The 21,425-nt window shown below is 65.9% G+C and overlaps 2 protein-coding genes across 9 annotated transcripts in view; one reads left to right on the forward strand and one right to left on the reverse strand.

Moving 5' to 3' along the window:
* SLC19A1 (solute carrier family 19 member 1) overlaps window positions 1–10,781 on the forward strand; it is a 33,733-nt gene extending 22,952 nt beyond the window's left edge. Inside the window, exon 6 of one of the 2 annotated variants that reach the window (XM_082392544.1) lies at window positions 9,686–10,781. In XM_082392544.1, coding sequence (XP_082248670.1) covers window positions 9,686–9,752 — 67 coding nt within the window. In that variant the 3' untranslated portion in view covers window positions 9,753–10,781. The remainder of the gene's footprint in view (window positions 1–9,685) is intronic. The other variant, XM_082392542.1, reaches the window with a different exon arrangement.
* The window catches only part of COL18A1 (collagen type XVIII alpha 1 chain), a 95,657-nt gene continuing 75,423 nt past the window's right edge, over window positions 1,192–21,425 (reverse strand). For 2 of the 7 annotated variants that reach the window (XM_082392530.1, XM_082392524.1), the window contains 27 exons: window positions 20,162–20,302; window positions 19,746–19,808; window positions 18,047–18,073; window positions 17,206–17,241; window positions 16,709–16,780; window positions 16,361–16,396; window positions 16,007–16,096; window positions 15,501–15,530; window positions 15,393–15,419; window positions 15,140–15,202; window positions 14,834–14,908; window positions 13,880–13,906; window positions 13,630–13,683; window positions 13,305–13,379; window positions 11,950–12,018; window positions 11,371–11,413; window positions 10,794–10,856; window positions 7,197–7,240; window positions 6,824–6,946; window positions 6,046–6,199; window positions 5,889–5,962; window positions 5,385–5,516; window positions 4,937–4,969; window positions 3,606–3,851; window positions 3,156–3,353; window positions 2,546–2,661; window positions 1,192–1,622 (listed from right to left, as the gene is read on the reverse strand). In XM_082392530.1, coding sequence (XP_082248656.1) covers window positions 1,409–1,622; window positions 2,546–2,661; window positions 3,156–3,353; window positions 3,606–3,851; window positions 4,937–4,969; window positions 5,385–5,516; window positions 5,889–5,962; window positions 6,046–6,199; window positions 6,824–6,946; window positions 7,197–7,240; window positions 10,794–10,856; window positions 11,371–11,413; window positions 11,950–12,018; window positions 13,305–13,379; window positions 13,630–13,683; window positions 13,880–13,906; window positions 14,834–14,908; window positions 15,140–15,202; window positions 15,393–15,419; window positions 15,501–15,530; window positions 16,007–16,096; window positions 16,361–16,396; window positions 16,709–16,780; window positions 17,206–17,241; window positions 18,047–18,073; window positions 19,746–19,808; window positions 20,162–20,302 — 2,325 coding nt within the window. In that variant the 3' untranslated portion in view covers window positions 1,192–1,408. The remainder of the gene's footprint in view (window positions 1,623–2,545; window positions 2,662–3,155; window positions 3,354–3,605; window positions 3,852–4,936; window positions 4,970–5,384; window positions 5,517–5,888; window positions 5,963–6,045; window positions 6,200–6,823; window positions 6,947–7,196; window positions 7,241–10,793; window positions 10,857–11,370; window positions 11,414–11,949; window positions 12,019–13,304; window positions 13,380–13,629; window positions 13,684–13,879; window positions 13,907–14,833; window positions 14,909–15,139; window positions 15,203–15,392; window positions 15,420–15,500; window positions 15,531–16,006; window positions 16,097–16,360; window positions 16,397–16,708; window positions 16,781–17,205; window positions 17,242–18,046; window positions 18,074–19,745; window positions 19,809–20,161; window positions 20,303–21,425) is intronic. The other 5 variants (XM_082392526.1, XM_082392525.1, XM_082392527.1 and 2 more) reach the window with 5 other exon arrangements.

Consider the following 21,425-nt stretch of genomic DNA (forward strand, 5'->3'; position numbering starts at 1 on the left):
CTGCTTGCAAACCAAGTGTCAGTGTAAATGGTCATTTTTATTTGGCGCCTGTTTGGGAACCACAGACACGGCTCACAGGACCAGCCCCTCTGGTTTCCAGTCACACTGCCTGGACAGCAGACCCTGGGGCAGCTGGGCTCTGGGCCACCCCGCCAGCTCCCCTGGAGATGCCCGCGCGCACCCCAAAATGTCCCCTTCACTCCTCCCACAAGGAGGGCAGTGACGTGGGTTTTCCCCGAGACGTGCTGCTACAGACGGTGGTGAGCGGGGTCCAAGCACACGTGGCCCGCCTGTGGACACGGCCCAGTCCTGTCCTGGGCCGGCCCAACCCCTCCATGCAGCCTCGCCCGTCCCGGGGCTCGGCTGGGCAGCCTGTGGGCTCTGTCCTGGCGGGGGGCACGTGTGGCCTTTTGCCTCCGAGGGCTTCTGCCTCTGTGTCCTGCAAAGGTGAACCGGGCGCCTTGGTGCCAAGCTCAGCAGGAGGCAGGTCTGACCCAGGACTTGAGGCAGCCTGGGTTTGGGCCCAGTTGGGTCCCCGGACATGCTGCTGGGCAGAGCTGGTCACGCATTGGAGTCAAGGAAGGAGCGCCCGGTGTGAGGTCTGGGCCCAGGGACCCGGTGCTGGTTTATGGACCCCTCAAAGCTCTCCCAGTAGTCCGGGCCGGGCCAGGCTCTGTGCCGGTGGGAGCTCAGGGGACACGGGAAGCCAGCGTGGGACAGAGGAGCGCAGACGGGCCCATGTGGCGGGGCTGGCTGCACACAGCAGCAGCAGGGGCCCCGGGGGTGTGCGGGGGGTTTGAGCTTGGAACCTTGCAGCCAGGGGAGTTGCTGCCAGAGGCTGAGAGAAGGTGGTCTCCCCTGGCACCGCACGTGGCCCAAGAGAGGGCCGGCCAGCTGGACAGAGGGCAGGAGGGAGGCCCCAGCGCCTCCTCGCGGCTGCCCTGCAGACAGGCCTGGCGTTGGCGCCACAAGGCTTTCTGGGCAGGAAACGGAGCCACCAGTACATGCCCGGGCGGTTGGGGGCCCCATTCAGCACCCGGGAGGCCTCCCCAGGCAGAAGGTTCCAAGTCGGCCTCTTGCCTAAACGGGCCGGGTCCACCCCCTGGTCTGATTCGGGCCAAGAGGGCAGCACAGGCACCGAGGCTCTGGGGGAGAGGTGGGAGGGAGAAAGAGTCTGGGCACCAGGCTGTCTTAAACTTTTTAAAAAATACACTCTTTGGCTTCTTTTTATTTCTGGAGGATTACATGAAACGTGAACCGTACGGGAAAGTGTCCCAGCCAGGTCACCACCCTGGGCGCCAGCAGAGGCTCCCTGCCCGGGCCGGGGGCGCGTCCGCTCCCCTGCCCGCCTGGCTCTTCTCCGGCCCTCTGTCCGTGCGTCCATCTGTCCATGGAGCCAGCAGAGGCCCTACTTGGAGGAGGAGGTCATGAAGCTGTTCTCAATGCAGAGGACGATGAAGGCGTTGTAGCAGCCCGCCGCTTTCTGCTCCAGCAGCCGGCCCGCCAGCAGCGAGGAGGCCTGGCCCGTGGCCGCCCTGGCCTCAGTCCGCCACGTCTCGCAGTAGCTCTCCGTCAGCCGGCGCCCACTGGGGTCCGAGCCGTGCCACAAGCTCTTCTGGGGCCTGCAAGAGGCACCGGCCGTCAGTCTCACCGGGGGTCACCCCCGCCCCATGCTGGAAGCCACCCCAGGCAGGACGGGGCGTCTCCCAAAGGCGGAGGTTTGGCGGGATGCGGGGGCCGCTGGGAGGGCAGGGACTCGGGTGGCCGGGAGTCAGGCCAACCTCGTCCTGGGCGCTCGGCCTCCCAGATCACACCCCGTCCTGCTGCTGCTTTTGGGGGCACAGCCTGGCCAGCAGCGCCCGGTGACCTCGAGGGCTGACCCTTTGGGGCCTGGGTGGACCTGGCTTCGAGTGCCCATGCTTCGTAAGGGCCATCTCGGTGCGGCCTCCTCGCTGGGAACGAGGCGCAGGCCTGGGGTTCTGGCCTCGGACCAGCCCCTGGGCCGGTGGAGCCCACAGCCCTGCCCAAGGCTCCCACACGGCCCTGGGCGGTGCTCCTCGGTGAAGGCAGGGACACGGGCTCGTCCAAGACCCTGAGCCCCGGAGCGGTGGGGAACAGGGCCTCACACCTGCAAGCAGGGGCATGACAGGCGTGAAGCCGACCTGAGAGCAAGCTAGCGACTTGTGCCAGCGTGTCAGGTAGACACGCGTGTTCTCCGACCCAGAGACTCCAGGTTGAGGAATTTACAGAAGTAATTTGCTGTGATGTTTATGTGACAGACAGAGGGGGCTGGAGCCTGTCTCCCCAGCAGGAAGTTGGGGGCACTTGCCCGGGGAAGCAGGCCAGGTGAGGGTGTTTCAGGTAACACCGCAAACGACGCTCTCTACTCTTCCTCCTGTGCGTCTGGATTTGGGGGGTTTTAAGCCGCGAGCGTGTTCCAGGATTGGGTCAGCCTGGAGGCTCAGAGCCGGGAGCGCCGCCCCTTTGCTCAGGGCTCTTGGATCCAGAGAGGCCCCGAGCTGCTGCGCCCACACAGCGGACCTACCAGGCGGGGTGCTGTAGGACGTCTCTGCCGTCGAAAGAGAAGATGCGGGCACCGGGCTTCAGCTGGCCCTCGGAGCCCGAGAACAAGGCCTCCCAGCTGGGAGACAGCACCTCATCCTGCGGGGGGAAGCGGGGTCACCCCGTCTCTGGTCACTTCGTGCCAGAAGGCCGAGCGGCCCAGGGGTCTCAGCAACGCCCACGCCCGCCCAAGGGTGGGCTGGCCCCAGGCCTCCCGCCCTCTCCCAGGAACGCAGGGCACCCGCCCCCAGCCCTGGACCCGGGGCCAGAGTGAGTCCACCGCCTTTGGTCCCGAGGAACACCGGTGCTCGACGCATCCAGAAAGCACGTGGCTCCGTTCGCGGAAGGGGCCGCGCAACACATCCCCGTGAAGAGCACCGGGGCAGGGACGCCCAGCCCTGGGCTGACACCCGAGTGGTGAGGGGACCAGGCCACCTCTGGAAGCTGGTGACGCACCAGCGCGCCTGGCAGGCGGGGGCAGGGGTCGGGGGCCACGTGGGGGCTCCATGGGGTGCCCGGTGGTCCTCAGGGGCGAGACCCGCCCAGCGCCCACCCGACGCCCAGGCCCGGCCCAGGTTGGGGCGTGCACGCACTCTGAGGTTGACGATGGGCAGGGCGGCGCGGTCTGCGCGGCGCACGATGCTGTAGAGGTCCTGCAGCCGCGAGGAGAGGAAGGCGCGGAAGGTGCCCGCCAGCCCCGCGGCGCGCGCCTGCTGGAAGCACTGGAAGTCGGCGCCGCGGATGCCGCGAAGGCCCCCCGACTGCGGGCTGTTGAGCGCCACCAGGTGGAGCTGCGGGTGGAGCCGCGTGTCAGCCCCGACGGCCCGGGTCTCCGCGCCCCGCCCCCCGACCCCGGTGGGTCTCTGGGATGCGAGCGGGGTGGACCCCGGGGCAGCGGCGGGGGGAGGGGGTGGGGGGGAGGGGATGGGGATGGGGGGGGAGGGGATGGGGAGGGCGGGTCCCAGACCCAGCACCAGCACCCTCCCCGGCTGCTCTGGGCTCCGGACTCTCCACCCCCAGCGCTGCCCGGGGTGGTCACTCACCACCGGCTGGAAGTCGTGGTGAGTGTGGGCGGGTGAGGCCATGGGGGTTGCCGGCCGGAGGTGCGCGTAGGCGCCGGGGTGCGGGGCCCTGGGGTAGGGCTGGGCGTGTGTCAAGCGCGGGGGGCCGGCCAGGATGTCGTCAGCCCGCCAGGACCGCGCTGTGGGGGGCGGGGGCTCCCGGCGGGGGTACGGGTTGCCCTCGTGCAGCTGCACCACGGGGGGCTGCAAAGCGGCCACCTCGTTGTCCTGCAGGCGGAGAGGCAGACAGCGCCGTGGGGCCGGGCCTCCTGCACCCGCGGGTCCCGCTGCCCGGCCCTGCACGCCCTTCGTCTGCACCCGGCTGTGCTCTTGGGCCGGCGACGCTGGACTGGAGGTGGCGAGCTGGACCCAGGGGCGCCCGGCGTGTCAGGCCAGAGCCAGCCCGGTGACACCTCAGTCGGGCTGGGTGGCCCTCTGCTCAAGCCCCCGGGTCCATCACCCTCAGGAGCCAGCTCCTCCCCGTGGCCCTGGGCACCCTTGGGTCGACCACCTCCCCCTGACCTCCCCCTGCTGCAGCCGTGGTACCAGCAGCCCCTTAAGCCTCTGCCCAGTTCCTACCTCCGGCGGTGACCTCGACCTCCAAATGCCAGCCCCTGTGCCCCACCCACTTCCCAATTCCATCCCTTTCCCACAGCACCCAGCACCTTCAGACACCCGTTACCTGTATACCTGTTACCTGGTACCTATTACCTGGTAGTAACGTCTAACGCAATCATAAGTTATAGAATGAATTCATGTATCTAGCTGAGATGTTTTTACTTACATAATTACATGCTATTGCCTAGTCACCTACTGCCCTTACTGCCCGTCTCCCCACCATGATGTCGCCTCCGCGGGGCGGGGGCTGTGCCTGCGCCTAGGACAGCGCCCAGGACTAGGTGCTGCGAGAGAGAAGGGCCCCCGAGCCTGGCGGCGGGGCAGAGCAGCCACGCTGAACACGGGCACCCGAGACCTGGCACGCAGCCCCGCTCTCGAGCCGTCCGAGAGGCGTGACTTCTCCTCAGAGGAGCACCGCCTGGGGGACGCGACCCCTACTTAGGGAGACTGGAATATCCTGGGCCCCTCCCACCCGCCCCCCTTCCGTCCTCCTCCCCCCACACCCTGAAGGGTCTGTCCCCGTGCCCAGCCCTCTGGACGAGGGCAGACAGACAAGGACTCAAAGGAGCCCCTCGCCTGGGGAGGGTGATGAGCGCGGTCTGCACACCCCCTCCCCCGCAGGGGGGCCCCACCCAGGCTGCACCCCTGCCCACCGGTCCCCCGAGATGGTCGTGGGAAGAAGGGACGCTCCTTACCGTCCCGCGGGGGAGGGGCGTGCGGGCCTCCAGCTGGAAGAAAACAGGGGGTCACCCCGGGACCTCTGACCCAGCCAGCGCCACTCGCCCCGGCCGCCCCCCACACCGGTGAAGGCCGGCATGGCTGCGTCCCAGTGCCCCCCACCCGGTGCCCGGCGCACAATAAGAACATCTGTTAGTTTAAAAACTGAGAGTCACTTCTCTGTGAACCTAAAACTGCCATAGAGCAGCTTCTAATAAAGAGAGAAGTGGAGGGAAGCGGGTGAGGATGGAGAACCGCTAGCCGCATGCCCGCGGGCCCCGCCCGGCTGGTCCTTGCCGCTTGCCAGGCGCCGGGGCCCCCTGCAACGCAGGTCCTCCGCCTCCCGCCTTCTCTGTACCCTTCGCCCCAAGAGCAAAGCGGGAAGGCGCCCCACCACGTGCAGGGATCGCCCTGTCTAGAACTCACCAGAACCTTCCGGAACCCGTTCCGGACCCGGACATACAGCTCCTCCCTGTCGGCCACATAGACAAGCCAGCCCTCTGGCACTTCGGGCACCTGGTCCAGCAGGGTCTGGTACGTGGCCCAGACCCTCACCTGCTGGAAGGCCAGCCCAATGGGGTCCCCTGTGCACAGGGGACCTCTGGGCTCATGGGGAGGGTTGGGGGCTGCGACAGTCTGAAGACCTACGTGGCCGCCTCCTTGCCAGGCTGGCCCCATGAGCGCCACGGGGAGACCTCAGCCCCCAAGTGCCTCTGCACAGCAGACCCGCCCTCAGGGACCTTCTCAACGCCCCCCCTTCGTCCTCCTCCCCTGCCCATCTCAGACCCCAGCCACACCTGGGTCCCCCACTTCTGCTTTGGAAACCTCGTCTCAGGGCTCTTGGCACTGGGGTACCCACCCACACACCTCCAAAGGGAAGGGCAGCCGGGCAGTGAGGGTCCGACAGGTCAGGAACAGGGCGGTGCTTACCCCTGAGGAGGTGCCCATGGATCCGGGCGGTCCTGGGGGCCCAGGTGGGCCTGGGGGGCCAGGAACACTGATAGCTACAAGAGAGAAGCCAGAGGTGGGAACAGTGGCCCTTCCTGGACGAGGCTGGAGCCCAGGGCCCACTCTCCACCCGACTTACTCTGCCTGTAAGGGCCAGGAAAGGATGGGGGTCCCGGGGGCCCTGGAGGTCCGGGGGGCCCAGGAGGCCCCTGGTGTCCCTCGTAGCCAATGCCAGGGGGTCCCTGAGGTCCAGGAGGGCCAGGCTGGCCCTGGATGCTCTCTCCCTTGGGCCCCTAGCGTGGAAGGCAAAACACAGGGTGCTGTCACCTATGTCCCCAGGCTGGGGACAAGCAAGCTTGAAGGTCCTGGCTGCATCTGCCACAAGCCCCTGCAGGGAGCACGGGCCACGACCCCCTGCAGGGAGCATGGCCCCCAAGCCCCCGTCCCCACACTGCCCACGCGGGGCCTGGGAAACCCAGCCTTCCCACCCCATGTGCCCCCCACTGGGACGGGACCCTGGGACGTAGACGAGGACAGCCGCTCACAGAGGTGCAGCCTCGAGGGCCCCCACCCCTCCTCCACTCCCGGATGGAAGCTGGGGCCCACGGTCCCCCAGACGCTTTCAGGACAGAGGGTCTCCCTGAGGGGGTTTGGTGGAGAACAGCGCCAGCAGGAGAATGGAGGAGCCCCCAGGTCAGGTGCCCAATCTGGGAGGGCAGCCACTATGCACCCACCAGGCTCCCCACGTGGGTGCCCTGCGCTCGGGCAAGGAGCCGGGAGGCGGACGCTCGGGGCCCAGCCCGCAGGGTGGACCTGCCCTTGGCTCCTGGCCCCAGGGACCCCGGGGACGTGAGCTCTGGCACAGGATGGGCCTGAGCCTCTGTGTGGTACCCACAGGCGGCTGGGGTCAGACTCACCGGAATCCCAGGGTAGCCTGGCGGGCCGGGGGGGCCAGGCATGCTGGAGCTGAAGAACCCGCCGCCCCCGGGCTCGCCCCTTTCTCCTTTCTGCCCGGCGGCCCCTTGGTCACCCTTCTCCCCCTGTGGATGGAAAAGCTTGTCGGGACAGCCCCATTCCCGGTGCCGTGTGGGGAGGGGCGGGCGCCGACCCCCAGAGGCCCACGGTGAAGCTTCTGCGGCCCAGGCCTGGCCAGCCCGACAGGAAGGGGCTCGGCCTCCCAGCTTCCCATTGCGTCAACCGAATTCCCGAAAAACGGAGCCAGGGGTGCGCGTCCCGGGTGCCCTCTGGGGCCCCGTGGGGGGGGCAGCGTGATGACCCGGGGTCACCCACCTTCATCTCAGCGCCCAGGTGCAGGAGGTCGAACGGGAACTGCCCTACGGGGGGGAGAGTTTGGGAGGTCCTCAGTGAGACACTGTCTTCCTGCCTGGTCCACCCGTCCCCCCGCCCCCGAATTTACCTAAGTCCCCTCTTTCTCTAATTTCTGTATTTCTGTGTAGAGATCCCCTGCATGTTTTGTTACACTTATTCCCAATCACTTGATATTTTTTTGTGTTTTTGTTCATGGTGCCTTTTTCCCTTCAGTTTTTATCACTGACACACAGCGCTGCAGACGGTCAAGGGGGACCGCTAAACGACCGACTTAACGTCTGCTGCGAACTGCACACCATAGGACGTTTAGTTAACAGCTACCACCTCGCAGAGACACACACACAGGAAAAAACATGGTTTTCCCTCGTGACAAGAGCTGTTCTCGCTTTGCACCTTCAAGGACACTGGGCAGAAGTGTCGGCTACAGCTGCGTGCCCCCAGGTGCTGTGTCCTGTAACTGGACGTTGGTACCTTCGACCCCCTTCACCCCCCACCCTGCATCCCACCTCTGGCAACCAACCTGATCTTTTTCTAAACGGTGCCTTTTAAAGATTTCATTTAGTCTATGACTGGCCATCGATTTTTGTGAACTGCCCCTGTGACTTTGGTAAATTTACTCATTAATTCTGACGGTTTATCTGCACATCCCTTTGGGTTGTTGACATTCACAAACGTGTCCTCTGTGAAAACAGCAGGTTTGTTTCTTCCAGAGTCACACCCTGCGTTTGTTTCTCTTCCCTGCCCCGCACCCTGGCTGGGCCCCGCGCCGGCAGCAATGACCGGCCACCCCCCATGGCCCCGACCCGCCACTGCGGATGGCAGAGAGAGGGTGCCCGCTCTTTCCAGAGCACGGGGGTGCCATCTTCAATGTCTCTTGCTGTCTCTTTCCTTCATCAGTCCCTCGAGGGGAATATTATTAGTCTTTTCAAAGAACTAACATCTGACTTCTTTGCTTTCTTGATGCTTCCTGTTTTGTACATTTTTTTTTTTTCCATTCACTGCATCTCCCATCTGCTTTCTGGGAGTTAAATCTATTTGTTTTCTAACTTCCTGAGCTGGATGCTTGAAGCGCAGGCTACTTAAGGCTGTGACCTTGTAGACAAGGAGCTGACAAGACCCTCGCTCCTTCTGGGTGGGAAAGCGACCTTGGCTTACCCTTCTCCCGTGGCCTTTCCCCTGGAAACCTGATAAAGGTGGAGGTCAGACCCCCAGGGTGAAGTGATGCCTGCTGAGTGAACCATGGGCCCAGGGGGCTGGGGGAGCCCCTGATCTGGGCTCCACCAGGGCTGCTCCGGGAAACCCACGCCTGCCCAGGGCCACCCGGCTCATGTTCACGGCCCGGAGCTCCTGTCCTGGGTCCTTCCTCAGAGCGGGGTGACCCCACTGCCACCGTGGGCCACGGAGTGAGGGCCGAGAATCCCAACCCCGGCCCTGGCTGCACCTGTGCCCCTCAGACACAGCCTTGTCCTTCAGCTCCAGGGTTTCCAGTTCCCACTGTGGCCTCTCCTCCCTGCAGGCGCCCTGCTCGGTGGGCCCGTCCCGGTTGTGTCTTCGATGCTCCCTTGAGGACACACAGGCCTGAGGGACTTGCTGTGTGCCCGGCGTGGGCCTGTGGGCTGCCATGTTGGTGCTGGGACTGGGGGCCAGGTTGTCACCTGCCGTTCATATCTTCCACCTCCCAACTGACCCGGCCTTTTGTCTGCTGCTTCCCTCGCTTACAGATTTCCCCCTGTACTGAGTGACTTGTGTGTTTTTCCTTTTATTTCTGTCAATTTTTGCTTTTCATATCTTGAGGCTATGTTGTTACTGGCGTAGAAATTTAGAATCGCTGTACTTTCCTGGCGGGTTTACCCCTTTATCATTATGGAGTTTAAGAAAAATTTTTGGCAGTATTTCCTGCTTTAAAATACACTTGTCTGATTTCTCACGAGCACACACACACACGGCTCCCTTCTCACCAGACTACCACCCCTTCCCCCTCAGCTCTCATGTCCTTACACTTGGGGGTGTCTCTCGTAAGCAGCATGGCTCTGGTTCTGTCCTGTTGACGATGTTCGTCTTTAAACAGGAGAGTGGACCCGCTCACTGAACATACGCGCCAACGGATCTGAGTTTAATCAATCTTCACCCCGTTTCCCGCTCCTCCACCTGTTCCGAGTTCCTCTTCTCTCCTTTCCTGCCATCTTTGGTCGGGTTTTTCCTACGCTGTTCTTCCTTCCTGCTTGGTTACCAGGGGCACGTTCCCTCCTGTTCTCGGCTGGTCCCTGAGGTGACAGGTGCGTCCTTCACTTGGGCCTGATGTAACGGGGTTTCGGCCTCCTCGGGGCCAGGCTGGGGTCTCGGGGATGCGACCTCTCTGCGGCGGGGCCGAGCGGGGACGCGTGGTCTCACCGCCCCCCTGCTGCTCCTCCTCCGTCCCCGTGTCATCAGCTCTGCTTCCTTCTCCCCAGCGGCCCTCGCGTCCCCACTGAGGATGGTGTCCTGAGAGGCCTCGCTGCCCACTTCCTCTTCCTGTAGAAGACGACGTCTTTACCGGCTGCAGAATTCTAGGTGAGCAGTTACCTTCTTCCGACCTTTGGGACCCTTTATGGCCTCTGGCTCCTCTCAACCCCGTGAGGAATCAGCTTGTGGCTCGTGTTGACCCTTCGTGTGAAGGGCTCCTTGAACCTTTCCCTGGTTTGGAAGCCCGGCCGTGACGCCTTCAAATGCTCTTCTGCCCCAGCCCCAGCCGCGTGTCCTCACCCGCACGCGTCTGACCTCCCTCGGCGTGTCCGACTGCTCAGTGCGTCGCCCGGACTCCGGGCTGACCCCTCCCCTCCTCGGCTGTGTCCCGTCTGCCTGAAGTCGCACAGAATCCTCACGTCCAGGGGCTGCGGGTTTTCAGTCCCAGAACTACACCCGACTCTTGCCCGCGGGCTCCAGTTCTGTGCTGCCATCTCCTCTTCTCCATGTCGGGGCATCACCGTCACGGTCAAGGCCAAGCCTGGAAACTCCTGTAGTGCTGGCTGGTCGCTTGCCCGCTTGGGAATCCCAGGTCCTCAATGAGCTCACCTTCCTCAAGGGGAGGGTTTGCTTCTGCTTCTGGCAGCTCGCAGGGGAACCCCGAGCTTACGCAGACTCTGGCAGTGCCCGGGGGTCCAGCTCTCCTGGCTTCTGCCTGGCCTGCGCCCGACACCACACTTGTTCTCCTGCTTCATCGGCTGCAGAAGCCGGATTCAGCAGGGGAGTCCTGCCATCCCAGGGGACATCCGAGGTGCCGGGAGTTCATCCCCTGGACGATCCAGGCCGATGAGGCCCCCGCGATGCGCTGGGGGTGCCGGGTCTCCCCTGGGAGGTGCACACCGGGGCCCAGCCCTGCTCCTCAGCGAGTGGGGGGCTGGGACATCCTGCCTGGCCACCACCTCAGGCCCCTGTCCTTTTAGCCCCCAGCCCTGCCCCGAGGCCGCGGGGCCAGCCAGGCGTCCCTTCAGAGCCCCCTGAGCCCCGAAGGCTTCCTTCCTCCGGGAGCCGGGTGGGCGGGTGACCACACACAGCCCAAGGCCCCCAGAGAACTCTCACCTGGTGGCCCGGGTGGGCCCACTTCTCCTTTGTCACCTTTCGGTCCAGAAGGCCCCTGGTTCCCTGGAGGGACAGAGACCCCAGTGCCTGTTACTAAACATGTGACAGAGGCGCCTGGGACAGGCCCTCCTGCCCACGCACGGCCCAACCCTGGTGGGCACTGTGTGCGCTGCAGGCCTGGACCAGGGAGGGGGCAGCGTGTGAACCCAGGGACAGTCAGAGTAAGAGCTCGTGACTGGCCGAAGTGCCCGGTGGTCGCGCTCCAGGGGCTGCAGCCTCTGCTCCCAGAGGCCACGCCACTCCTGCAGGGAGGGGCTCGAACAAGCAGCAGGCTTGGACGAAGAGCTGGAGCTGGACAGTGGGCGGCCAGCGGGTGGCCGCTCGGTGCCCACTCCCATCCACGGCCGGGCCGCCTGGCAGGCCGTGCTGGGAGGACCCAGCAGCCCGGCAAAGGGGGCCGTGATCACCCGGGACTGGGGGGCCTGGATCGTCCAGCACCCCGTGAGGGCCGCCCACCCCTGCTCTGCGCTGTGGCTGGAGGGGTGACCTGCCCTCCCCGAGGCCCCAGGACCCTCACCTGGCAATCCCGGGGGTCCAGGGCGGCCAGACTCCACAAACGCCTGCGAAGAACAGGCCAAAGATGGCCGTTGAGAGACGCTCTGGAAACTGAGGCCACCACCTGCCCAAGGGTCTGCGAGGCCACACCCCCAAGCACCCCTGCCCCCCAAGACAGAGAAGCAGGGAGGGGGAGGGAGAGGACACAGGATTTGGAGTCGGGAGCCCCGGTCACGACATGACTGCCCCAGGTGGTCACTTCATGTCACTGAGCCTTGTGAGGTAGGGGGTTGTTCACCCCCCAGGACCCCAGGGCTCGTGCTCAGAAACCCAGATCCAGAGAGCCCTCCCCCAACCTCACTTCCCCTGGGGGCTTGTCTTCTAACCAGCGGCCCACCAGGTGCGGCCTACAAGGCAGGTGGGCCTGCGTCCCACCACCACGCCCTTCCCAGAAGCCCCCCCCAGCCAGGGTCTCAGAGGTCGTGGCTCCGGCTGCCCTGCCTGGGGTTCAGCCCTCCCCGGGTCAGCGGAGGGGAAAGGAAGCCAGTGCAGGGAAGAGTGTGGGGACGCAGTGGGAACAGCAGGTGTCGCAGGGACTTACGTTGCTGTCATAGACAGGAGTCCCGGGAAGGCCCGGGGGCCCTGGGGGCCCAGGTGGGCCGGGCGGACCCTGCGTGGGGGAAGAGAAAGCCTGGTCAGTCAACACTGGCCAGCGACACTGTCCAGAACAGCAGATGTGGGCAGGAGCAGTTCTGAGAATCACGGTGAAGTCAGAAAACATCAGATGGACAATGCGTCCAGTTTACTCTGTGGTCGTGGGTTCCCTGAGGACAGAGCTGCCCCCTTCCCGTTCCCAGACCGGAGTCCTGCTCAAATCCTCCCACGGGAGACGTGCGGGTGGCGTCTGGGCCGGATACGACCTCGGACACGGCTCGTGTTGTTACTAACTGCCAGCTGGGTGAAGGTCGGCTCCGTTCGTTCACCCGCTCGCAGGAAAAGGACAAACGGCCGATTCAGGCAGTGTCAGAAGAGCCGTTCTGAAAATAGCGGCTCGCTCACCAAAGGGCTGGCCTGAGTGATGACGGTGCCTGGGGACAGGGTCCCGGGACCTCACGGCCACCTGCTCTAGGGCCCCTGGGCCCCTTCGCCCCGACCCTGCGACCGAGGAGAGAGGCTGGCAGCGGAACAGAGGCGCAATCTCAGGCCCACGAGGAAGCCGGACTCGCTGGACGCCCTGACCGGGGCGCGCGCACAGCGGCGGGCGCTCCGCCTCTACAACTCAGAACCACGGGGGGAGTTCAAGAGCCCCCCGTCCTCCTCGACGGAAGTGGCCCGGTCCACCTCCATCTCAGAACTCTGCAAGACGCCGCCTCGTGTTCTGAGTTTTCATGAAACCACTGCAAGGAGGAGCGAGCCCGAATGAAGACACGCAGTGACGGAAAAACCAGAAGAGCCGCAGCCTGAGCCACTGCCCTCGGGACCCCGCGTCGCGCGGCCAGGCCAGGTGGGACGGGGTCCAGGAGAAAAGGCACTGGGTGCAGCCGGCGGGCCCACTGGGTGCCCAGCGGGGTCAGAGGTGAGTCCTGCATCTCGATGGCACCGTTTCAGGTAGAGGTGACAACAGGGCCTCACCCGGGGACTTTACCGAACCCTCGGCTCACGAGGCGGAAGCAACTGCAGCGTGAAGGCGGTCGGAGCGAGAGCCCCACGGGCCAGAGGCGCCCACCCCAGAGCCCACGCGGCCTACAGGCCCTTCTGAGAAAACCACGCCGGGGCACTGTCCGGTGGCCTTGGCGCGTGTGTGTGCGTGTGTGCGCGCACACGTGTGTTTGTGTGCACGGGGGTCTGCGTGTCCGAGGGCCACGAGGCTGCTCAGAAGCCTCCCGCAGGTGAGCTCTGGGACCCGAGCCGCTGCGGCCAGGCCTCCTACCCCCGCCCGCCCCGCAAGACACTCACCCTCGCGCTGAATCCCACGCTGGCATCTCCCGGCTCCCCCTTCTCCCCTTTCAGTCCGTTCATCCCGGGGCGCCCCTGGGGCAGAGCACAGTGGGTGGCAGCTGTGAGGGCTGGCCCAGCAGCCTGTCCCCACCCAGGGCCTCCTCGGGGTGCCCATCCCTCTGCGGCCCAAGCTGCCCGCGAGCGGGGCTGGAGAGAGTCACGCTCTGGCGGGGGGTCCCCAGGAGGAGGACAGCAGAGAGACTGCAGCCCACTCCCCTCCGGGCCCATTGTCCCCGTGGGCCTGGGCTGCTGTCCACACCCGGCACGAGACCCGGACACTCACCGGCCGTCCAGGGAAGCCAATCTCTCCCTTGTGCCCGGGCCGCCCATAGGGACCCTGTGGGGGGAGCCAGGTTTTAGGTGAGCCGTGACCGGCCCCCCACCCCGCGGTCTCCCTCCCGACACCTGCCCCCGCATTTAGAGGCGCAGCTGGGATAGAAGCTCAGCTGCCACGCCCGCCCAGCGGCCAGGCAGGCAACGGTGCCCTCCGCGGCACACGCATGTGCGCTGTGGGGAAGCCTGGGTCTACTCACCGGGGGTCCTCGGAAGCCAGGCTCACCCTGAACAGAAAACCAGAAGGCACCGTTAGGTGGCCGTAGGTCACAACCCCCAGTGGGCAGCCGCCGAGGGGTCCCTGTGTCCATCTGGATGCCCCTGGCGGCACCCGAGGCACTGACAACACCCAGGAAGAGAAGGAAACAGCAACAGGGAGAAAGCTCTGGACTGGGGTTTGTGTCCCTGGGCCCACCCTGGGGGCCCTGAGACCCAGGGGTCGGCCCTGCAGCGCCCGGGCTGGAGGGGTCTGTGGGCCCCGACCTCAGCTGTGACACACGGTGGGGCCGGCGGAGTTCTCTCTGCCCCGCGGTCCCTTGGTCTATCCCCCGACAATCCTGGGGGCCTTTGGGGACCCCCTGCGGGCCTGTCCCCAAAAGCCTCCTGATCCAGACCCAGCTCTCCCCAGGGCTGGGGGTCCCCTGCTGGGGGGCAGGGGACCCAGGGCACAGGCCCCCGTGGAGCCCATTCCCAAGCCCAGCCATGCTTGGCCCCCTCCTGAGGAAGGCAGGCCAGGATCCCTGCCCCCAGCGGCAGTGCCCCCAGAGGGCCAGTCGGGCACCACAGGGGTGCAGCTCCCACAGGCGAGGCCCAGGCCGGGGCCCCCAAGAGCCCCCGGCCCCTCTGCAGTGTGGGCTCCGCTGATGGGCAGAGGAGAATGAGGGGCCAGCCAGGCTGAGGCTGATTTGAGGTGCAGGCTCCGAGGGGCCCCGAGGACCCTCCCACCAGGGTGGTGGGAGAGGAACAGACGGACAGGCGAGGGGCCCAGGCTGCGGAAGCTTCCAGAGCCCGATCAGCAGAGGCTCCCACGCACGGGCAGGAGCTGGCCCCTCTCAGGAGGACAAACCCCTCTGTGCCGTCTCCACGGCCCCCAAGCCCCGCTGCCCCGGCCAGGCAGGACAGAGGGTGCAAGCTGGGCCCAGACGTCCCCTCACCTTGGCTCCTTTCTGGGCGGAGGTCAGCGCTCTGCCGTCAGGGCTGAAGACCATGCCCGGCTCACCCTTCTCGCCCTGGAACAGGGGGGCGGGTAAGGGAGGCCGGCTCGGGCAAGAGCAGGCCTTGCACCCCCCCAGGCCTGCAGTGAACCCCCCTCGGCACCGACGCGACAGCCCAGGACACAGAGCCGTGAGCGGGGCCTCTGCAGGTCCAGGGAAAAGACCAGAGGGGAGTCCGCCCCAGGTTCCCGGGCATGGCCCCCCTCCCCCTGAGCGGTCACCCGGTGACCCTGGACGGCCCCTCACCTTGGGTCCCGGGAGGCCCTGCTGGCCTCTGGAGCCCAGGTCTCCCTTCGGCCCGGCTGGTCCCTGCAGGAGACACACAGCGCTGCCCAGAAGGCCCCTGCCTCAGGGCCGTGACCCCCCACCCCGCCGTAGACGCCCGCCCGACACCCCTGTCCGGATGGGGTCTCCGGCTCCGGTTCCTCGGCCTCACGGGGGCCCACCCGGCCCCCTGCCTGCGAAGCAGAGGCCCCGCGCCCGCTGGGGAGGTACTCACGGGGAGGCCTGCGAGCCCCGCCCGGCCCTGTGGAGAGAGAGACAGCGACGGTCAGGACCTGCCGCGGGGAGGTGCACGGCACCCAGCCCGTCCCGGGGCCGCACGTACCTCGGGGCCCGGCACGCTCGCCAGTGCCCTCTGTCCGTGAGTCAGCAGAGCCAGTGTCCCGGAGGAGGAAGGAAAAGGACCACGTTTACCATGAACACTCAACTCCCGTGACATTACCCACACAAGCCCCACCAAGAACACCAGGAGGTCAACGTGAAAGGCATCTTCCTGGCTTTGGCCTCAAGGTCCCGAGACGAGAAATGAAGCGCCCCCGGGAGTCCGCTCCCGCGCCACAGAACCGGCCCGGGACCCTGGGACCAGGGGGACACTGCCCCCCACCCCCCTGGGTGCTGTGCATGGGGGCCGGAGGGGGCCTGTCACAGCTGGAGCGGGTGACACGCGGGCAAACAGCACGACCAAAGGGCAGCTCTGGAAGGGCCAGCTTCGACGCCAAGAAGCCCCATGGAACCAACAGACTGGAACCCCGGGGTCTCTGGAGGTCACCCTATGGGGGGAGGGCTGGGGGCCCTGGGCAGAGCATGTGTCCACCCATGCACGGTTCTTACGTCCTGCTCCGACACGTAGACGACAGGCCCTGGGGGTCCGGGGGGTCCCGGGAGGCCTGGCTGCCCCACTCCGTCCTTCCCTGGGTCGCCCTGGAAGAGAGTTTCCCCTGGGGGTTGAACTGCAGCCCAGCCCGGACTTGGAGGGGTTTCCGGTGCCCACGGGGTGTGAGGAGACGCCTGAGGGCTGAGCACAGTGGCCCACAAGCCCCCACCCCAGGCAGGGCAGGCTCTGAGCCCGGATCCCGCCCAAGTCTCTGCACCACATGGGCGGGCCCGGGGCAGAGGGCAGCACCCCCGGCCCTGCCGTGCACCTACCACCTGTCCACAGACACCCGCCAACCCCTGCAAACTCACTTTCTCTCCCTGGGGCCCTTTTTCTCCTTTTGGTCCCTGTGGAGACAGGAAGAAAATCGTTCATCATAAACAGCACACGAGCCCCGCTTCCTGGAGACCCCAAGCCGCTGGGACTGGCCCTGAGTGAAGATGCGGAGTTTCCCTGCACTGACCACATGGGGCCTGGGGGGTGGGGGGGTCAGCCACGCAGGAAGCCCCCTAAGGCAGCCTGGACCGCCGACTCACGTCCCATGGAGCTGGGGTCTCCGGGCCCTGTGGGGACCCTGAGATACACACCGGGCGCCAGCTCTCACCCAGGCGTGGCTACTTTGGGGGAGTCAGCCGCAGCAGCCCCGGGTGGCCACTCACCTGGAGTCCGGCTGCACCCTCCCTGCCCGGAAGGCCGGGGGCCCCAGGAGCCCCGTCTGCTCCGACCTCTCCCTGCAGTGGACATGAGGAGAGCACGTGCGTCAGCCGCGGCACCTGGGGGCCACGGTGTCCCGGAGCCGGCCACCAGCTCACACCCGATTCAACCTGGTCTGTCGACCAGGTTGAGGGAGAGCCAACCTGCTCGGCCTCCTGGGGAGCGCCGTGGGGCAGAGGAGGGGGCAGGGGTCAGAGGACTCCGCTGCGGAGCTGGCATGGGAGGAAAGCTGTCCTATGCGAAAACCCGGGGGGACCCGGGGGGGACAGGGGGACAGTGGGAGAAGGACGCCGGGCCTGGCATGGACTCACCCCTGTTTACTGAGGCCCCAGGCGATGAGGACCAGCCAAGCTCCTGGTCTCAGCCTGGGGACCCCGCCCTGCACCCCAGACCAGGGCTGCTAACGACTGTGGAGTTCCTGAACCCGAGGTACTGTTCTTACCTTGGTCCCTGGTGGCCCCATGACTCCAGGATCCCCCTAAAGTGGACAAAGGGTTCTGTGGAGCTGCGAGCGCTGGCCCAGCCCCCAGGCAGCGCCCACCCCTCCTCAGGTAACCAGGTGGTCCCCACGCCACACCCCGCAGCTCAGAGCTGAGGGCCCCAGACCCTGTGTCCACCCATGCGCTGAGCGCACACGGCCTAGACTGTTCTGAAGGCCAGGCCACCGTTTCCCGCAGAAGCAGGAGCACTCAGGTGACTTCACCTTGAACAGTTCAAGAAAGCTAAGAAGGACGTCCTTCTAAAAAAGCCATCTTTCCAACTGTCTCAAAGGTTTGCAAATCAAAGCAGACGCTCTAAGGGGCTGGGCGGCACAGCTGGCGCGCGGGGGTCCCTGCACCCCCGGGACGCACGGGTGCCCGAGGAGCAGGGTGGGGCTGCTCCTGCCCTCGCCACTGCCCCCCCCAGGGGTGGGAGCTGCTGTCCCCCAGGGGCGGGGAGGGGGCAGGGCCAAGCAGGGAGGCGGGGCCAGCGGCGGCGAGAGAAGCACCCAGGTCCTGCCGGGCGCCAGCCACTGTCCCCCGGGCTGGGGGCTCCTTCCCTGAGCCCCTCGCTCTCCCCAAGTCAGCACACACCTGGCACGTGTGGAGCCAGAGATCTCGACTCACGGGGTTAGAAAGATGGGACGGCGCCACCCCCTGAACCGAGCTCTGGGGACCGTCTCCCCGTTAGGCTTTTCCGTATTTGCAAATTTCCCACGAGGAACTCGGGGCCACTGAGCAGTAGCTCCTGGCGGGAGGGGGTGAGCGGCGGGCGCCCCCCCGGCTAACAAATCTCTCACTGACCTTGACTCCAGGCGGGCCAGGCGGTCCCTGGGGGGGCAGAGAAGGAAGCGGGCCGGGTCGGTGCTGCTTCCGCCCCTCGGGGGACAGCCTTTCCCGCAAGAACACTAGCCCCTCTTATAAAACATGGAAAAAAGGGCGTTCGTGTCAACAGGGGCCCGCACAGCCCGAAACCCCACCAGACGTGGCCTGTCCTCGGCACCACCTGGTGTCCCACAGATGGCACACAAACCGGCCGCGGGGAGGGCATGAGCAAGTCACCCCAACGCAAAGAAACCTGCACTTTATTAACTAGAAACAAATGCATTTGCACGGATGGGATGCCGCCTTTTGGCCTCCCCAGGGAGGAGGAGGGTTTAACCCCACCCGAGGGTCTCCATCACCCTGAGGCCACGGAACAGCCCACAGACCCCTCCAGGGGTCAAGCGGCACTGGAGCTGTGCCCTTGGACCTGGAGGAGGGGACCCTGCCCTGCGACCTCGCCCTGCCACCTTGGCTCAGATCTCACCTGATGCCCAGGCAGCTGACTGCTACTGCCCCAAACTAAGCCTTTCTAACGCAGAAAGGGAAAGGCGCTAACTCAAAGGGGCAAAACCGCTCTATTTCACCAGAGTTAGCTTCTGCCCGAGTGAAAATCCTCAGCAGTGGTGCTCAGGACAGGAGGCCCGTCCCACCACCGTCTCGCTGGGCTGAGACTCCAGGGGCCCAGCTGGACACTGGTCGAGGTCCCCTAAGGACCCCCAGTGGGGTCTGTGTCGGCCCCGCGGCTCCTGGGGGAGGGAACCCTCTCTCGGCCCGTCCCACCACCGTCTCGCTGGGCTGAGACTCCAGGGGCCCAGCTGGACACTGGTCGAGGTCCCCTAGGGACCCCCAGTGGGGTCTGTGTCGGCCCCGCGGCTCCTGGGGGAGGGAACCCTCTCTCGGCCCGTCCCACCACCGTCTCGCTGGGCTGAGACTCCAGGGGCCCAGCTGGACACGGTTCGAGGTCCCCTAAGGACCCCCAGTGGGGTCTGTGTCGGCCCCGCGGCTCCTGGGGGAGGGAACCCTCTCTCGGCCCGTCCCACCACCGTCTCGCTGGGCTGAGACTCCAGGGGCCCAGCTGGACACTAGTCGAGGTCCCCTAGGGACCCCCAGTGGGGTCTGTGTCGGCCCCGCGGCTCCTGGGGGAGGGAACCCTCTCTCGGCCCGTCCCAGGCATCCTGCCCCGGGGACGGCCCCTCGTGTGTCCGTCCGGTGTGAGCTCGGTTACCTCTGGACGCCAGGAGCTCCAGCTGGACCTAACCCTGACCAGTGCACATGTCAATGGCACAACAAGGTGGGATTTCATAGGAATCCATCCATTTTTCATAGGAAAAGTGTCCCCATTTTTCTTTAACTAAAGTTCTACTCAGGTCAAAACTGTGTAACTTCCCCAAAGTTAGAGCCATAAAGAGAACTGGGCTAGTATTTCCCAGGAAGACCTGTCTTTGGGGCCCATCCTGCCCCGTGCTCATTCAGCTCGACCACCAGCGGCATTCCCCACACTGGAGACTGGACTCTCCCCCCGGCGGCCGCGAGGTAGACAGTGTCCCGGAGGCAGATGGCTCGCTGGCTCTGCAGGGCTGCTCCTGGTCCCCCTGGAGGCCAGTCCCAGGGACGCTCCCCCGGACCCCCCCAGGCAGCCCCGCCCCCAAGCCGACCAAGCCCAGCTTTGGGGCAGTACCTGCGGCCCACTGGCGCCTCGGGCTGTCGACCAGAAGGGGCCCCCGGAGCCTTCCATGTCGTCCTGGAGGAGAACACACAGGGACGCCAGGGTCCGTGTGTCTTCTCACAGGAAGAGACCTGCCCCAGGCTGGGCAGGGACCCAGACGCCCGAGCGGGTGGATTCTGAGGGTGGGGTTCCCTGGTTGCAGGGCCCCTGCTGGGTGGGTCACGGGGACAGCAAGGCAGACACGCGGGGCTGCCAACGCCCCCCATTCAGCGCTCACATGTGGGGACTCCGTCACCAGCCAGGAGGAGCCCAGGCAGGGGTGGCACCTGTCTGGCTGCTGCCGGGCTGCGCCGGTCAGTGTGGGTGCCCGAGGGCGCCTGGGGAAGCAGAGCCGCGCTTTCTGGGGGCCAGGGGCAGCGGGTACTCACAAACCCCGCAGCGAGCCCGGGGCCTGGGGGCCCGGGGGGGCCCGGGGGCCCTGGTGGTCCTGCGGGTCCTGCTGGTCCGGGACGTCCTGCCAGGCCGTGCTCCCCAGGCGTGCCGATGGGGCCGGGGTCTCCCTTGCTTCCCTGCGCAGGTGGGAGAGAAGGTCATCACCTCGGCCCTCGGGGTGTCCCTAAACCCCAGGCGCCACTGCACTGCCGGTGCACCTGTGTTTTCTCGCGAGCATTTTACATCTGAAGAGCCAGGGGGTGAACCACCAGCCAGGAGCTACGCTAACCCCACAGCACCTCTTCCTCCTGGCCTCGCCCAACTTTATCCACTTAACACGAAACCACCGAGCAAGACCCCCAGGCGGGGGCCCGAGACACTCCTTCCAGGAGGGGGGAGGACTCCGCTGGAGGAAGCGGGGCAGGGGGCCCAGGACCCCATTGCCACAGGGATGAGGGAACCATGAGAGCGTCTGTGACTGGGGCCGGCCCAGGCATCTCAGTCAAGATGCTCGAGAGCCCTCTCTCAGGTCTGAGTGGCCTTGGTAGCTGAGCATCTAGCTCTGGTGTCCAGGATCTCCAACTACAAATGGAGTCTGGCCTCACCTGTGCTGAATTTCACCCCCAGCTGTAGCCTTTTCCCTCACTGTAAATCTCACCAGCTTTCCCCGTTTATCCCTGAAGCCCGTGCCCGTGTGCGCACGCACGGGTTGTGTGTGTGCACGTGTTTACACACCTGAGTCTCTACTCTGACCCTCGTCCCTCCCTCCAGGCCCCTCCAGTCCCACTGTCATCCTCCCCCTTCTCTCCCATGTCACCCTCCCCCTTCTCCCCTCCCCCTTCTCCCCCTTCTCTCTGTTTTCCCGGCGGACGAGTCTGGAGCTGCACCCCCTCGGTGGCCTCCCCAGTGACGGGCCCTCTCTCCTGGGAAGGCTGCCGGTTTGGCTCATGGAGGGGCTGGGGTGGCCTCCCCAGGACCAGGCCTGTGTGACGGTGCTAGGGACCCACTCGGACCACACTGGGGCCCCAGCAGCACCCCGACCGCCAGCAGCCCACTCCCCCGCTGCAGCCCTCGGGACCCCAGGGCTGCCTGCTTCCGAGCACATCTGCTCTCGTTCCGTCCCCAAACCAGAACTCGGGTGGAAACGGTCTTGCAGGACAAACGTGGTGCCTGCTGCCAGGGCGGTTCCTGGCCGGACCCCACGATCAGTGCCCGGGGGCTCGATCTCTCGGCCGCCATGCCCTCACCCCCACCCCCTCG

The sequence above is a fragment of the Balaenoptera borealis genome, assembly GCF_965194805.1.
Source record: "Balaenoptera borealis genome assembly, chromosome: 5".
NCBI lineage: Eukaryota > Metazoa > Chordata > Mammalia > Artiodactyla > Balaenopteridae > Balaenoptera > Balaenoptera borealis.